This window comes from Pipistrellus kuhlii, unplaced genomic scaffold, assembly GCF_014108245.1.
Source record: "Pipistrellus kuhlii isolate mPipKuh1 unplaced genomic scaffold, mPipKuh1.p scaffold_m20_p_34, whole genome shotgun sequence".
Taxonomy (NCBI): domain Eukaryota; kingdom Metazoa; phylum Chordata; class Mammalia; order Chiroptera; family Vespertilionidae; genus Pipistrellus; species Pipistrellus kuhlii.
The window spans coordinates 4,115,007-4,133,074 of record NW_023425534.1 but is presented as its reverse complement, the minus strand read 5'-3'; the positions used below and the strand labels follow the sequence as shown (position 1 = coordinate 4,133,074).

The window sequence follows — 18,068 nt, the reverse complement described above, 5'->3', positions numbered from 1 at the left end:
AATCACTGATCAGCTGCCTCCTGCACATGCCCCATGGGGATCAAGCCCACAACCTGGGTATGTGTCCTCAAATGCTGAGCCACACCGGCCAGGCTTGAGATTTCTTTAAGCTACACATGCTTATGGCATTCTGGTCTTTTTCTCTTGCGACTGATTAATTCAGCAGATCTTTTATTCGGTGCCTATCAGGTGCTGCACTGTTAAAGGCTCCGTCCCCTGGAGCTTCCCTCTAGGAGGGGGGCAGAGAAAATAGGACATGCAGGTAGCACATGTGCCACGTCGGCCCAAGAAAAACCATCTGTGTGGAGAGAGGCTGTGGTTTCAGACAGGGCGGCCAAGGAAGGTGTTATTGAGAAAGTGACAAATAAACATCTGGAGAGTTAAGCAAAAAAGCCTGTGGATTTTAGGGCATGAGCATTCTAGGCATAGAAACAAAAAATATAAAGGCCCAAGCAGGGATCACGCCTGGAATGTTCCAGAACAGCAGGGAAGCCAGCATGGCCGGAGCAGAGGAAGTGAGAAAAGCGCTGAGGGGAGGTCGGGCCGGCAGCAGGGTTGGGCCACATGCAGCCCTGGCCGGGGAGGCAGGGAGCCAGTGCAAGGTTTTGATCTGGCACGACCTTTTTATGAGGGGTTTGTCTCCTGCTTGTTCTGTTTAAACTTGTTTACTTAATAGATTCATGCAAATTTGTCTCTCCAACCTGCCAAGGGCATGGCCAGCAGCATCTCCCTGTGTGTAATTATGAATAATGGCGACTATGTGAGAAACACAATGAGGACGTCACAGCACAGAGGCTGTACCTGCGTGTGGGCGTCGGAATGAGCTGGCTGTGAAACTGACGCTGCTGTTGTATGTCGTGGTCCTTATGCTGTAGGGACCCACTGGCTCCACACTGCGGCCGGGGAGGGCCTGGCGAGACCAGTGAGGAGGCCCCCAGCACCCAGGCAGGCCCCGCAGGTGCCTGGGACCTGGGTGGCAGCAGGATGGGTGAGGTGGGGTGGGAGAATCTGGTCAGGTTCTATTTTGCTGATGGACCTGGGATAAGGGCCAGGAAGCTAGTCCGCGGGCCACATCTGAATAAAGCTTTATTGGAACACAGCCACGCTCCTTCATTTGCATATCGTCTGTGCTTGTGTTTGTGCCACAGGGTGGAGAACAGCTGTGGCAGTGACCACCCGGCCTTCAAGGCCAAAGTTATTTACTTCCTGGCCCTTTACAGGGAGAGTTTTCATGACCCGCAGCTAGAATATGAGGTAAACAGGGGAGATGATGCCCAGGCTTAAGCAAGTAGGGGGAAAAATATTTATTTATTTTTGTCATTTATAATGTCATAAATAAATGTCATTTATTGGGACGGGGTCCTGGGGGAGGACGACATGTGAGGAAGCATCAGGAGCTCGACTGTGGACAGGTTAATGGTGAGATGGGAATTGGATGGTGTTTGAGTCTGAAGCTCAAGGAACAGGTCTGGGCTGGAGTGACAAGCTGAGGAGTCATCAGATTAGAGACAGGAAAGCCAAGGAGCCAGATACATCAGGAAGAGAGTAACCACAGGAGAGAATGGGAGCTTAACTCTGAGTCCGGGGCACGCTAACGTCAGAACGCAGAGACGTGAAGAGCCACGCAGAGAGCCAAGAGAACAGAGACGGGAGGAAACCAGCACTGTGGTTCCTGGGACAGCGGTCGCCAGCCTTTCGGAGCTCACGGAACACCAGTGGCTCACAGAACACCGTGGACCGCTGTTCTATAACAGAAGGGAGGAAACCATTTCAAGGAAAGAAGGGCCAAAGCCAGACGCAGTGAGGCTGACAGGCCAGCTCAGATGGTGACTCGGGACCACGAGGCCTCGTCTGAGGGAATCAGTTCAGCAGAGGGTGTGAGGGCAGAGGGGGGAGAAGTTCTGTTGTGAATGGGTGCAGAGATGTGGATGGAAGCCCGCAGGGGAAATGAGATCAGGAGTTCCCCCTCCCCTCCTTTTTTAAATCCTCCCAGAGGATATGTTTATTGATTTTTAAAGAGAAGAAGGGAGAGAGAAACACCACCCAACAGGGAACCGAACCTGCAACGTAGGTACTATGTGTCCTGACGTGGAATCGAATCTGCAACCTTTCAGTGTATGGACTGACACACCAACAACTGAGCCCCCTGGCCGAGGTAAGAGTTCCTTTTCATTAATTCCCAGGCTGGGAGAAGAACAGAATGTAAATGGCTAATAAAACATGAGTTTTCACTGGAGCTGGGACTCTGACACAGCAGGAGAAATGGGCTGCTGGGGCAGGGCTCTGAGCCGGTGGGAGGAGCTGGGAGAGGGCAGGCCCACAACGAGGGGGGCAGTGCAAGCCCTTCGGTAGGTCCTTTCTGCCTCACGTTTTGGTTTTCTTCACGGATAGGAAGGCGGGCCAGCAGCGAAGAGTGCGCAAGGAGAAGGAGGCTGCAGACTGCAGAAGGTAGGAATAATTAGCAGAGTGGGAAAGGAAACCAGGAAATCCTATATACTAATATGCTAATTAAATCGGATGGTGGAATGACCTTCCCGAATGTCCTCCCAGAGGACCTTCCAGAACAACCAGTGGGCGGGGCTGCAGGGCCGCGATGGGCTATGATTGGGCCGAGGCAGCGGGGCTGTGAGGGCCGAGCCCCTTGCAGGAATTGCATGCATCAGGCCTCTAGTACGGTATAACTGTTACGGGGCCGCCTGGGTGTGTGGCCATGAGTCTGAAATGAGACGGGCAGCAGGGTTCTGGGCTTTTCTCACCACACGGGGGCCTGCTGGTCCCCACAGACAGCGTGCGTGCCCAGGAGTGCAGAGGGGCTTGCCAGGAGCAGAGTTCTGGGTCTCCTGCCGGACCTTCCCTGATGCAGGGAGACTCCCCATCGAACCAGTTCTCCCTGGACAGTTCCTAGCATTCCGGGGGGAAGGGCGTGAGGAGGGAGCTGGACTGGGGGAGGGAGGATGGCAGCCATGGTGAGACAAGGCACACTGTCTCCAAGGAAAGGTTAAACCTAACTGCAATCCCGAGCCCTGCCCCTACCAGAGGCCCAGCCAGCTCTGCAGTGCACAGAGGAGATGCTTCAGGCAAAGGCACTGTTTATTGCGAACTGATGATTTGGCCTGAACAGTTCGCATTTTCTAAGGACGCATAAGCATTTGTTTTTACATAATGATGTCTACAACAGAAACTCTGTAAAACACTTTTATTTTATTTATTTATTTAAAAATATATTTTTATATTGATTTCTGAGAGGAAGGGAGAGGGAAAGAGACAGAAACATCAATGATGAGAGAGAATTATTGATCAGCTGCCTCCTACTGGGGATGGAGCTCACAGCCTGGGCATGTGTCCTTGACTGGAATTGAATCCCGGACTATTCAGTCCTTGGGCTGACTCTATCCACTGAGCCAAACCAGCTAGGAGTGTTAAGCACTTTTAATTGACTAGTCAACCTAGACAAGACAGGTTATTCAGAGGGGACTAAGGCAGAGTGCATTCAATGACTACAGAACTAAAAACTGAATGTTCAATTATTAGATGACATGATAATCAATACAGATCTCTTAGCACCTGTTTTCTCATAATTAGGATCTTAAAATGATCACAATAATTACTAACACTGGTAATAATTGTTTGATAGAAATGTTCATTTAGAGAAAGGACAGATATTTTCAAATATTCAGTATTAAGTCACTATCATCGTTTCCCAACAAAGATACTCCTAGATGTCAACCATGAACTTATTAATTATAAAGAAATAAACCTTACTCTAGCCGATTTGGCTCAGTGGTAGAGCGTCAGCCTGAGGACTGAAGGGCATGTACATGGTTGCAGGCACATCCCCAGTGGGGGGTGTGCAGGAGGCAGCTGATCAATAACTCTTATCACTGACTAGATGCCCGGTGCACGAAATTGGTGTCCCTCAGCCCAGCCTGCACCCTCTCCAATCTGGCACCCTTTGAGCGATGTCCGACTGCCAGTTTAGGTCTGATAAATGGGCAGTCAGACATCCCTCACACAATTCAGGACTGCTGGCTCTCAACCGCTTGCCTGCCTGCCTGCCAGCCTGATCACCCCGTAACCATTCCCCTGCAAGCCTGATCAACACCTAATTGCTCCCCTGCTGGCCCAATTGCCCCAAACTGCCTTCCTCTGCTGGCCTGGTCCCCTGCAATAGCCCTCCCCTGCAGGGCTAGTCACCCCTAACTGCCCTCCCCTGGAGGCCTGATCCCCCTGCTCCCAACTGCCTTCTCTTGCAGGCCTGGACCCTCCTAACTGCCCTACCCATCTTGTGGTGGCCATCTTTAACCCTATGGGGTGGCCATCTTGTGTGTTGAAGTGATGGTCAATTTGCATATTACCGCTTTATTATATAGGATGTTTCTATCTCTCTCCTCTCCCTTCCTCTCTGAAATCTATAAAAATATATTTTAAAAACGGAAATAAACCTTTTGTTAGCTAAGTAACTGTCAGTAAGATAGCCTGAAACATCATACCTGACAAACTTTTACAGCCTGAAAATTCAGAGAAAGCATTCTATGCCAATGTAAATAAGGAAATCCATAATTAGAGGCTTATTACTTTGACCATTATTTCAATCTCATACTTTCAGATGATTTTATCTTAAAAGCATCAACCAAACTCATCAAATCAGCAGAACCAAATATAGTCTTCATCACTTTGCCATCAAAGATAAGACCTGACCCTGTTTGGAAAAAAGGATAAGTTATGGAAAGGAAAACAGTTTTAACAGATCACTATCAAAACAAGTCGACATTAACAAAGCATGCTGTAATAATCTCAAATTCTAAACTATGGCTTGCAGGATTTAAAGAAGTTGCTGTCCAATTTATTGTACCCTGTTGTGGAAATGTCAAAACTCTTAGCGAATCAGAGGCTATGATCAGAGAGCTAAGCACACCGGGAGTGAAGGGAGGCTTACCTGATGCACCGATGGGGGAGGTAGCTGGGGTCATGTTGTGGACATTGAGACCGAGACTCTGGGAGGGGCCGGGGGCTGAGGCCGCTATGGGGGGCCCCGGAGGGTTCTCCCTCTGGGGAGAGGTGAGCGGGGTGGTCGGCTGGGAGGTCTGTCCACCAGCAAGTCGAGCCAGGCGCCTCCGCCGGATCTGCGTGGGGAAAAGGCAAATGTCAGTAAACACAGGAGCGCTGGTCTGCAGAGAGGAACGTCAGCGTTATCAGTGACCACACTCGGCTCAGCGACCAAATATGCCTTGAGAATAAAGTACCCACTAGAGGAAGTATTCCCTCAGTGTACCAGTATTTCTGCAAGCCACCACCTCCCTCTTTAAAAACTGCAGCTTAAAAATTACTTTAATTCCACCCGGCCGGCACGGCTCAGTGGTTGAGCACAGACCTATGAACCAGAAGGTCACGGTTGGATTCCTGGTCAGGGCACTTGCCCGGGCAGTAAGCTCCTTCCCCAGAGTGGAGCATACCGGAGGCTGCAGATGTATGCTTCTGCCTCATCACTGATGTTTCTATCTCTCCCTTTCTCTCTGAAATCAATAAAAATATTTTAATATTTAATATTTAAAGTTTTATTTTAATTCCTAAATTCTACCCCAAACCAAATGTTAAATTAGATGTGACGATAGAATAAACATGTTTTCACACACTCACACACACACACAAATAAATAAAACTGCATCTTACTCGCCTTACTCATCTTATCTGTCTATCACACTTTCTTGACTGATTTTGTGAATTTACAATTAGCACACCACACTTTACAACACTAAAGCTTATTGTTATTTTAATAAAACTAAATAACATGGCCATTTTAATCACTCAAATAATGGCAGAACGTAACAAAGGTTGTACTAAGACACACATTTTACTTATCACGTTCAAGAGCAGAAGGTCTAGTGAAGAGACTAAGTTTTCATGGAAAGCAGCATTCAGAAATTTGCTCAGAATTAAGTTTCAGTACCAGAGAGGTGGTTAAATTTAGCTCATGCTTGTCTTCAAAGTCAAATTCAACCTTTACTACCTACTGCCGAGGTAGTTTCAAGATAAGTTGTCAACCTTTGTGCTTCAGGTCCGCGTCTGTCCGTGGGGATAAGAACAGGGAGCCCCGAGAAAACCACCACCTCATGGAGCCCCGAGAAAACCACCGCCCTGGCCTGGCCTCTACCTCCTGGCTCTCCTGCATCTGTGCTGCTCTGTGTGCTGCTCACTCCCCACCCACAGGAAGCTTCTTAAGACTTTTCTCAGTTCTGTGCTGATGTCCCCTCAGTGCTAGAAGAGTGCTGTGCACACAGTAGGTGCCCTCTAAACGTCTGCGGCATGAATGAAAGAGACATGAAAACGTCTAGAAAACACGCTGCACATAGTTTACTGAATCGCACTATCATCTTTGGGTAAAACATGAAGTCACGTTAACGCTGGGTGCCAAGTTCAGCCTGAGATGTTCGCTCCGGATGTTCTCGGTGGCATAAACAGAATGAACGTCCTGGCTCACTGCGATGCGGGCTTGAAGGAAGAAAAGGAAGTTTTCCCGAGAAGAAAGATCTCGAAGGTGCTGGTATTTCCCAACCCCTGCCCCCGCCACTCCACAAGCACAGGTTCTGAGAAAGAATGAAGAGTCAGACTTGGTGAGCTATCCTGTGGACAAAGGGGGATGGAGGAATGCAGTTAGGGACAGGGGCGGGTCCATGCAAAACATGGACTGGTCGGACCGGTCCTGACTCCCCACCCCAAAGACCTGCTGTTAGGAGCAGAGCAGCCATGGCTGGGCAGTGCTGGGGCTGCCCGGAGCAGCGCTGCCCTTCGGTGGACTGACCACTTTCTACAATGGTAGGGACATCCGCACAGGAGCCTCCCACGGAATGATTCTGAGCAATGGCAGGCACCAAGGCCTGTCAGTCACTGCACTATTAGGAGCCTTTAATCGTCCAATTTATCACCAACAGAACATATGGGGCACAAACGAACAGCCCCAACATACCACAATATTATTAAACATTCTTCCCTGAGCTTACGCTGCTTTTTTACACTAAGCATAAGACCAATAGAATGTCTTCTAAGTTAAGCAAAAGTACTTTTTTTTTTTAAAGTCTGTTTCCCCCGATGTCACAGAGAGAAAACACCAAAAGCATAAAAAAGGAACTTCCAATTCCTCGACCTCTGTCCCAAACCACAAGTCAACCCAAATATACTAAGAAGGAAATCTCATTTCTAAAGCTTCCTTGTCTTGACTATTTCAGTTCTTGCTTCCCAAATGGCATTAAAACAGGGCTTTCCCCAGAACTGTTCAATCCTAAGGTAGCTTGTCCTACCTCACATTCCTGAACTAAAAATAGATTCAAGTCAGAAGGACTTGTCTGCATGCATATAAGCACAACCATAGACACAGATGCTGCCGGGTGGGGAGGGGCGGGAGGCGGGGGTTGGAGGGGGCGGGGGGGGGGGGTCGATAGGGGGTGGGAAGGAGACATATGTACTATTATTTGTAATACCTTAATAAATAAATTAAAAAAAAAAAAACAGGCGAAACCGGTTTGGCTCAGTGGTAGAGCGTCGGTCTGTGGACTGAAAGGTTCCGGGTTCGATTCCGGTCAGGGGCATGTACATTGGTTGTGGGCACATCCCCGGTTGGGGGTGTGCAGGAGGCAACTGGTCGATGTTTCTCTCTCATCGACATTTCTAGCTCTCTATCTCTCTCCCTTCCTCTCTGTAAAAAAGTCAATAAAATATATTAAAAAAATAAAAATTAAAAAAATTAAAAAACAGCAAGGGACACTGTGGTGATGCAAGGCAGAACCTAAAACAGGATAGGCCAAGCTGGTCCTCTTTAGCACTTGGTGGGGGGTGGGGGTGGATGGAATAAATCCAAAAAGCATTGTTTTCAAGTTAGTAAACAGTCATTCTACCAAAGCATCTTATTTTTCTACTAAAATATTAAATCCCAACAAAGAAAAACGCTTTCCAATATTTACTGGTTGGAATGGTCTTCTCCTAGAGAGAGGTCTTATTTTAATTATTGTTGTGGTTTTATTTTTTTTAATAATTGACCATATCTAAAACTTACAAAATGCTATGACAATTTCATAATATGCCTGTATGTAAGCCCAAAATACATCCCAAAACAAATGCATTGAAATCTGAACACCACAGCTCTGCAATCTAAAATCCACCAGCAGTTACCTTTTAAAAATTTGTGATTTTAAATTAATTTTCATTTAAAAGCTCCAAAAGTCCTTATGCTTAAACTGCCTCCCATTTTGAAAATATATTAACCTCAGTCTACCACTGCCATCCTAGATAAAAGAGGCCCACATGTGGAAGGATGCCTTTTCCTTCAATCCTAACATTACAGCAAGAATGACTTAAATTCTCCTTCAAAGGTTTGACCTGAACACAAGTAAATATCCTTACTTCTCAGTACAATCCCATCACCAACTCGCCTGCCGAGAGAAGCTAAGTCAGCAGTCTGATACCACAGCTGCCCTGGCTGGTCACTGCCAACCACTTCGGCTCTGGATAGCCTACGACAGAACATAATGAATGGCATGAGCTAGCTTTGTCAGGTGCCAGCTGCTGTTCTAAAGGGTTCACATACACACTGAGTGGCCAGATGATGATGATCTCTGAACGCATAATAATCTGGCCACTCAGTGTATCTGTATCTCAAATGGGCACCAACAGTATTCTAGACTTTTGCTGGAGATCAATCACCTATTTGCCCTGAGCTTTCTATCAGCCAGTGCAAAGGGGAAAACTGATCAGGTACATGATTTATAGTATCTTTGGTATCAAATAAATGAGGTACTCAAGAGAAGTACACTGAGTGGCCAGATTATTATGGGTCCAGAGATCATAATAATCTGATCACTCAGTGTATATAAGCGTAGCTAATAACCCAAAGAGATGTATACATTTCTTTTCCCATTTTATTTATTTTTAAAATATATTTTATTGATTTTTTACAGAGAGGAAGAGAGAGGGATAGAGAGTTAGAAACATCGATGACAGAGAATCATCGATCAGCTGCCTCTTGCACACCCTCTACCAGAGATGTGCCCGCAACCAAGGTACATGCCCTTGACAGGAATCGAACCTGGGACCTTTCAGTCGGCAGACCGACGCTCTACCACTGAGCCAAACCGGCTTCGGCCCTTTGGGCATTTTAAATTACAACTTAAATTACAATGGATATTGTTATTAGTGCAAAAAATGCATAAATGAAAATGGAGATGATACTTAAGAAACTTCTATTTCCCCCCATCTTTCGTGTCCCTTCACATAATTTCTAATGCACATGAAACAATTATATAATTGCCACTCTAATCACAACATCTCAAGGCAAAAGACTACTTTATTCACAGTTCCCTAGATCAGCCATCACCAAGCTTTTTGAGTGTGAGGCCATCCATACAGAGTAAAAGTGAACGAGCAAAAAAAGCCCTTACAGATGGCCATCCGGGCCCCGAGTGGTCCTTAAGGGGAGGAAAGGGGCACTTCTGTTGATGAAATCCAGGGAATGCCGCCTGTTCTGTATCAAAGGTAAAAGATTCGTTACGTAAAAGTAAAAGGTTAATTAATCCATTAATGGCCACCAAGCACAAACCTAAAACAAAAAGCCCTAAGTGACACACCACTCTGCTCTGCACAACTGACGTTCCAAGTTCAAAGGGGCTGTGCACTGTCTCCCTGTGCAACCTGAGCTAACATCTTTACAAATTACTGCTGAAACCGAAGTACCATTCCTCTGATGGATCTGCACACAGTAAGAAAAGGGCTTTTTGAAAAAACATTTTTTTTTTTTAGCATTTTTAACTCTTTCCTTCATCTTCCTTCAAAAAAAGTATTTATTGTCTGCTTTGTTCTGAATGTTATTTCTCAATACCCTGAGCATGCAATTATCTATTTTTTAAAAGGCTAAGTGACCAACTGACCATCTGTCCATCCGATCGTCCAATTTAAAAATAAATGTTGGCCCTGACTGGTTTGGCCTGGTGGATAGAGCATCGGCCTACAGACTCAAGGGTCCCAGGTTTGATTCCGATCAAGGGCAGGTACCTTGGTTGCGGGCACATCCCCAGTAGGTGTGCAGGAGACAGCTGATCCATGTTTCTCTCTCATCAATGTTTCTATCTGTCCCTCTCCCTTCCTCTCTGTAAAAAAAAAAAAAAAAAAAAAAAAAAAGTCAATAAAGTATATTACAAATAAATAAAATAAAAATAAACCTTGACTCGCACATGTGTGATACATATAACGCTCCTGTCAGCGCCAATCGCATGTGTGTGTTTCGATCTGTCATTGTCGTTCGTGAATTTGGTTGTTGGCATTCTGAAGCTCAAAGAAAGTGCAGTCGTCAATAGAATATGTCTGAAGACCAACTACTGGCACAAAAGATTGCAGCCTAACATCACCGAAGCTGAAGCATTAACAGAATCTGCGGAAGGAGAGACTGTTCTGATTCCAAGAATTGATTTGTCCCCCCCTGACACTGGCCTCCCATTTAAATTAATTCGAAGACAGTTTCCCATGATGCGAGCATTTGTGATGACTATTAATAAATCACAAGGACAAACTCCAGACAGAGTAGGAATATTCCTACCTGAACCCGTTGCTTTCTCTCAAGTTCGAAAAGTGTGTGATATCAGAGTTAAAGTTGTAATACTTCATTGCAAGGGAAATTAGTCAAGCACTCTGAAAGTGTTTTTACTCTTAATGTGGTATACAGGGAGATATTAGAATAAGTTTAATCAATTTATCAGTCATTGTTTTTATCAATGTTTTTATGTCCTGTCTTTGTTGTTATACAATGTTGTTACTGATTACTTACTAATCAATTTGTATGTTATTTTCATATACATTTTACTAATTTTCTTTCATCTCTGACACTTCTTTATAGAGAAATGGCAAAAAGTGATATTAAAATATTTCTTCTAATTAATTTCCTTTCAATGTGCATAAATCCATGCACTGGGCCACTAGTATGAGTATAATATAAATCAAATCACACCCAACTTTTTATGTTCTGTTAGATTAGGAAGGTTGCTAGATATTTTTAAATTCTGCATTACTTTCCATTTCCCTCTCAGAAATTTCCTCACTGACATCCATATATACAGAATGTTTCCATCTCTAAGATTAAATGTATGTTTTTTTTAAATTAGTAAACTGCACAGGATTATTTTTGGTCAATCATAATACCTGACTGGCTATCACAGATAAGCATTTAGAGAAAAATACTAATACTATAGAAAACTAGCCATTGGTTAACATTTTTAAAATATGTATATATTTTTTTATTTCAGAGAGGAAGGGAAAGGGTGAGAGGAATAGAAACATCAATGATGAGAGAGAATCGTTGATCAGCTGGCTCCTGCATGCCCCACAATGGGGCTCGAGCCCACAATCTGGGCATGTGCCCTGACTGGGAATCAAACCGTGACCTCCATAGATTGATGTTCAACCACTGAGCCACACTGACAGGGCTGGATAACACTTTTAAATTCTAAACCCAACATGAGCTATAGTTTTAAACACAATTCATACTTCATGAATGGAAGTATTTACACTGTAAGAATATTACCAAAATGTATTACCCTTGATAAAATACAAAAGAAATTTTACTGAGATTAGAGAAAAAAGATGTACAAAATGCAAAAGATAATATGGAAGTAAATGCCTGTATGTCAAAACTCTTGATTTTAAGAAAAAATAGAAAAGGAAAAATAAAAAAGCTCCAGATTTTTAAAAAAGTGAATCTATTTGATAAAGTTAATGAACCAAAGATTCAATATCACATATGCAAAGAAACCTGTTAAAATTTTCAAGAAATTCTATTAATGACATGGCATTACAGTCAGACACACACTCATATTTTCTCCATAAAAAACAGGAAGAATCTCTCAAGCTTCTGCTCTGTTTTCTACCATCTTGGGATCTAGTGGAACTCTACCCAGTCATGCCCACTTGCACAGGGAAAGCCAGGGGCGAGCAGGCCCAGCTGCAGAATTCCGGGGCCTGGAGCCAAATGAGATGCAGGCCTCTCGCTCCAAATGTGTTCAGACTTGCAGACAGCGACCGTGGAGCGTGAAAACAAGTGTGGGCACTGGTGAGTCCAGGCCACTTGCCCGGGAGGCTGGTCCCAACGACAAGTACAGACACAGGGTCTGACCACAGAAAGCCCCTGACCTGACGTGTCTGCAGGAGAGTGGCAGAGGCCAGGTGCTCGGTGTGACTGGCTTGGAAATCCTAGCAATTCGGTTTCCAAAAAGGTCCATGAGCAAAGTGCTGCTGCATTTAGTCAGAAAATTCAACTCATTCAATTACCAGGACTATTCCACATCTGCAATCTATACCAAACACTGACAGGAGCGAAGAAACAACGTGCATTGAATTGTCTCCTAATGTTTCATCAGAAAGCGAATTAAATGAAGGCTGACACTCCTCAATACCAGGACCCCAAAGACCCCTTTTCCCCGCCTGACTACTGTCTTCAAAGAAATGGACAAGAAGCTAACGCTATGGCAGCTGGGAAGCAATGACACACCATTCCAGCATGTCCCCACCCGGCACCCGTCCCCAGCCCCGCAGGAGGACAATCCATTCCGAAGGCCAAGTAAGTGATGGGATTGGAGCAGGGGAGTCGCCTGAGTTCCGTCTGCTCTGCAGTGTGTGTTTCCTGGGGCTCCTCGGGTCCCAATGTCCACTCCCCTTCCTTTCGAACCTCCTCCTTCCACCTTCACCGAGTAGATTCCGGCCCCTGATCACTCCAGGTCTTAGAAAATGGGAGAGTGACCAGTGCTGACAGTGTGGCTCATTCGAAGGCGGCCCCGGGGCGGGCAGAGACCTCAGAAAGTAAAGGGGAGGGAGAGGATCCAACACCTTCCACACAAGCCGGGCATCTCTGCTGCTTAACAGGCAGATACTGCCTTCATGCTCTTGGCATGATTACATGCAAAGCGTTTCTTAAATGTTATGTGGGCACCAACTGAAATTCTAATTGCGTACAGTTCACTCTTCCTCCGGAAAGACAGCTGATCAGTCCGGGAACCCACTCTGCCAGGCCGTGCATCTTAGGGTTCACTGCCGCTCGGGAATTATCTGTACATCAAAGCCCTGAGACAAGTGCTGGAAACCCCATTTTACCAGTAAGGAAACCGGGGCTCAGAAAGGTTGTCAGTGGTCGGCAAACTCATTAGTCAACAGAGCCAAATACCAAATTTCATGATTGAAATTTCTTTCGAGAGCTGAGGACCAATTTCTGCGCATGGGCCACGAACTTTCAATCGCCCTGTACGTGCGTGCCCACACGTGCTATTTTGTGGAAGAGCCACACTCCAGGGGCCGAAGAGCCGCCCGTGGCTCTCGAGCCGCACTTTGCCGAACTGGGTTAAATATTTTGCCCAGGGTCATTCCACCGGTTGGTCAAAATAAAACCCAGCTATAGCTGACGATGAATTACAACTGTGACTTAGGTTTCTTTCAAGTGCCTACTTCAACTTAACTAATGCAACTTAAATGGAGTGGTGACAAGAGAACCTACTGCAACATAAAAATTAGGAGTCACATGAAGACACACTGTAGCCAACGCAGGCCATTTAACAAATATCTTCTGTGGGTCATTCTGTGCCAAGCCCTGTGCTTTTTTTTTTTTATATATATATTTTATTGATTTTTTACAGAGAGGAAGGGAGAGGGACAGAGAGTTAGAAACATTGATGAGAGAGAAACATTGATCAGCTGCCTCCTGCACACCCCCCACTGGGGATGTGCTTGCAACCAAGGTACACGCCCTTGACCGGAATCAAACCTGGGACCCTTGAGTCCCAAGGCCTACGCTCTATACACTGAGCCAAACCGGTTTCGGCGAGCCCTGTGCTTTTTATCCAGAGATGGTACTAAAAAGAAACAGTGAGGACCAGCCAGGAGCTTATACTGCAGGAGGAAATATGCGAGCAAACAGACAACCCAGTGCAGTGTGGCCAGTACCGGGAGAAGCAATTTTACACCTTTTTCTGCTCTTCCTACTTCTCCCGCCTTCTCCTCCTTCAGCTGCTGCTGCCCCTCAAAATGGTTAGGAGGGTCTGGGGTCACACCATTGGCTGACCTTCATAATTGCAAAACCTTTAAGTACACACCAATCAGAGGTTTTTCACCATCTTCCTTTTCTCTCAAGGGTTCTAATATTTTTACAACCAATTTCAAAAGAATACCTGTGGCCTGGCAGGGTGGCTCATTGGTTGGAGTGTCCTCCTGTATACACAAGACTGCAGGTTCAATCCCCGTCAGGGCACATTCGGGAGGCAAGTTACTGATGTTTCTCTCCCATATCAATGTTTCTCTCTCCCTCCCTCCCTCCCTTTCTCTCAACATATTTTTGGGCAGGATTTTTTTTTTTAAGCTTTTAAAAATGTATATATTTTATTGATTTTTTTACAGAGAGGAAGGGAGATAGTTAGAAACATTGATGAGAGAGAAACATGGATAAACTGCTTCCTGCACTCCTCCCCCCACTGGGGATGTGCCCTTGACCAGAATCGAACCCAGGACCCTTGAGTCCGCAGGCCAATGCTCTATCCACTGAGCCAAACCGGTTTCGGCGGGCAGGATTTTTAAAAAATAATACTTTATTGTTGAAATTATTACATGTCTCCCTTTTTTCCCCATTGATCCTCTCCAGCCCACCCCCAGCCCAAGAAGATTTTTTTAAAAGTACAAAGTGGTTGTTACAGAATAGTCATGGGGATATAAAGTACAGTATAAGGAATATAGTCAATAATCTATAATAATAAAAGGGTAATATACTAATTAGATCGGCCGTCATTTTGGATGTCCTTCCGGACAAAGCTGGAGCCAGAGGGAAGCTCAAGTCCCAGGTGCCTGCAGGCGGCCGGAGGAGAGCTAGCCAGGTCCCAGGTGCCTGCGGGCAGCCGGAGGGAAGCCAGCCCGTCCCGGTGCCTGTGGGTGGCTGAAGGGGAGCCAGCCTGGGTCCCAGGTGCCAGAGGAAAGCCGGTGCCGCAGCCGGTGGGAGGGGGGGGACCTATTTATGCATGAATTTTGTGCATCAGGCCTCTAGTATTCTAATAACTATGTATGGTGTCAGGTGGATGCGAGATTATCGGGATGATCACTTAGTAAGTTACATAATGTCTAACTAATCACTGAAACGAATATTGTATGTCAACTGTAACTGAAAAATTAAAAAATAATTTAAATAAAGGGTTAAAAAGTAAACCTCTATCTTATTTAAGTCATTATTATGTTGGAACTCCCCATCTTAATAGAATTTCTGTGGCAAAGGCTTAGGGACCAGCACAGGGACAGACACTGCAGGAGGAAGGCTGGTGATCCTTGATAGGCCACAATGAAACATTTGGTAAAACCGGTGACACCTTAGAGAACAGCCTGCATGCCAACACGCCTGTCATTCCAGGGAAACTGGTTGAGCAGTTCAGAATTTGGGTGCTTACTGGCTTCCTGCCACGTTAAGCAGGAAGTCCCACAAGAATGAGACATTCAAGCGGCACTAGCTGATCTGCAGGCAGGATGAGGGAACACAGATGTGCCTGAGGCGTGTGCATGGTCTCCGTCTACGGTTACTCAGAGCCTAGCGATCCGGGGCTCACCGGGGTGAAGGCTGCCTCCGGCAGCAGCCAGCGGGAGCAAGCTGCGGAGCCTGCTCAGCCCGCAGGGGACATCCTCCAGGGACCGGCTCCGGGAAAACAGACCCGAAGACCTTCCAGAGGCAAGGGACAAGGGAATTCCCGCCCGACAGCAGCCCAGGGCTGCTGACCAGGCTGCCAGGAACGCCCACGCTGCCAGGAGCCCACACGGGCCTGGCAGGAGCTGACAACGGCTATGGACCAGCTAGGGGTGTTCATACCCACTCTTTCCCTTTCCAACTGGAAGTTCCTATTTCCATCTTCCTAACCTACTCCACCACACAGCATGCGGGGAGGGGGGCAGCAGATAACTTGTATTTTATTTTTTAATATGTTTTTATTGATTTCAGAGAGGAAGGGAGAGGGAGCGAGAGAGAGAAACATCAATGATGAAAGAGAATCATTGATCTGCTGTCTCCTGCACGCCCCACACTGGGGATCAAGCCTGCAACCCGGGCCTGTGCCCCAACCAGGAATTGAACTGTGACCTCCTGGTTCATAGGTCGATGCTTAACCACTGAGCAACAGCAGCCAGGCAGATAACTTGAATTTTAATCTAAAGATTCCTAGACTGTAAGGAGTGAGACAAAAATAGGTTTAGAGTTGCAAGTACACAAAACAGAGTTTATCCCTGTATTATTATTTATTAATTATTGCATTACAACTGTAAACCTACTTTTGCCCACCCTGTGTACCACCTGGAGATTCCGGGCTCTGAAGGTGACTGAGGGTTGTCTCCTTCGGGAAGGGGCAGTGTGTGTTTCCCCCATTTGGGAAGAAAGAAAGGGCTGGACTGTCCTCCCCTTCTAGCATGAGGGAACGTGGAGCTGAACATATGGTTACCCAGTCAAAGGGCACTCGCCTCCTGGCAGTAGCCGTGGCCACGTGACTCCGGGTCTGGCCGCTGGGAGGTGAGCAGAAGTGATCAGAGCCACTGCAGGCTTTGCCACTAAAGCGAAGGAGAATGGCTTCTCCTTTCCCTCCCCGCTCTCCCAAGAGAGGGAAGCCATATGTCAGGAGAGGTGGTACAGACAGAAGGCGCCGGGCCCCTGCTGGGCATGGAGCTGCCACCACCTGTCTCCTGCCCAGGCTTCTGTTTGGAGGGAAATCAGCGGTGGGCGTAGGCAGCTACCACGGCCTGACTCTCCGCTGCCATGGTCCACCCGATGAGAGCTCAACTCTCCCGGCCATCCTCAACTCCTCCTCCGCAGCCCAGACCCACCCATCACCCAATCCTACTGGCTCTGCCCACAAAATGGCTGCCCATCCGCTATCAGCCTTTCTCCCCTTCTCCGCCACTGACCTGCTCCTATAATGGCTCCTAAGCGTTCTCTCTGCTTTCACTCTTTCCCCTTTATTTACTCTCTTCACAGCCGCCAGAGGATTCTTCTAAAACATAACTCAGAATGTAAGCCCCATGGCAGCAGGGATGGCTGCCTGTGTTGTTCATGGAAGCTGTGTCACACTGCAGCTGAACGTACAATTAGGAATGCGTGTGTCACAGCTGTGCCCTGGCCAGTGGTGGTTACACCACTAAAGAAGCGTCCCCACTGCAAAGACGCTGAAATGTGAAAATGGGTCTAGAACAACGCTGTGTGTACACTGTTTCATCAAATATAAGATGTCACTGACTGTGAGCTGCCCCGTTATTTTTTGCACCGAGAAAAAAATCCTGCCATTAAACTACAAGATGCCTTCCCAACAGACCCACAGAGCAGTGATCATTTCACCAGCCTCCCACTGCTCTGAAACTGCTTTCTTTTTTTTGCTTGTTTTTTTGTTGTTGTTTTTCTGTGTCGTTGTTGTTAATCCTCACCGGAAAATATTGTTTCCACTGATTTTTAAAAATACATATTTTATTGATTTTTTTTACAGAGAGGAAGAGAGAGGGACAGAGAGTTAGAAACATCGATGAGAGAGAGACATCGATCAGCTGCCTCCTGCACGCCCCCTACTGGGGATGGGCCCAAAACCAAGGTACATGCCCTTGACGGAATCGAACCTGGGACCTTTCAGTCCACAGGCCGATGCTCCATCCACTGAGCCAAACCGGTTTTGGCTGTTTCCATTGATTTTGACAGAGAGTGGAAGGGAGGGGAGAAATAGAAAGAGAGAAACATCAATGTGAAGAGACACCGATTTGACTGCTCCAGCACTTGCCCTGAGTGGGGATCGAGCCTGCAACCAAAGTACATGCCCTTGATTGGAATTAACCCAAGACCCTTCAGTCCGCAGGCCAATGCTTGCTCCACTGAGCCAAACCCACTGGGGCTGAAATTTCCTTCTGAGGAATGTGGAGTGTCTTTGACTTTCAGCTGATTGTCTGGGTGTGAAAGGTAATCCTTCTAATTGCACGTTCAATTGCAAACTGTGGCACAGCTTCACAGACCTGTGGGTGTCTGCCCTCTAAAGCTCCCTAGTGCACGTGGC

General features: G+C 46.5%; 1 protein-coding gene across 2 annotated transcripts in view; it reads right to left on the bottom strand.

Moving 5' to 3' along the window:
• The window catches only part of UBE4B (ubiquitination factor E4B), an 83,577-nt gene that overhangs the window by 55,524 nt on the left and 9,985 nt on the right, over positions 1-18,068 (bottom strand). For both annotated transcript variants that reach the window (XM_036460854.2, XM_036460850.2), the window contains exon 2: positions 4,937-5,123. In XM_036460854.2, coding sequence (XP_036316747.1) covers positions 4,937-5,123 — 187 coding nt within the window. The remainder of the gene's footprint in view (positions 1-4,936; positions 5,124-18,068) is intronic.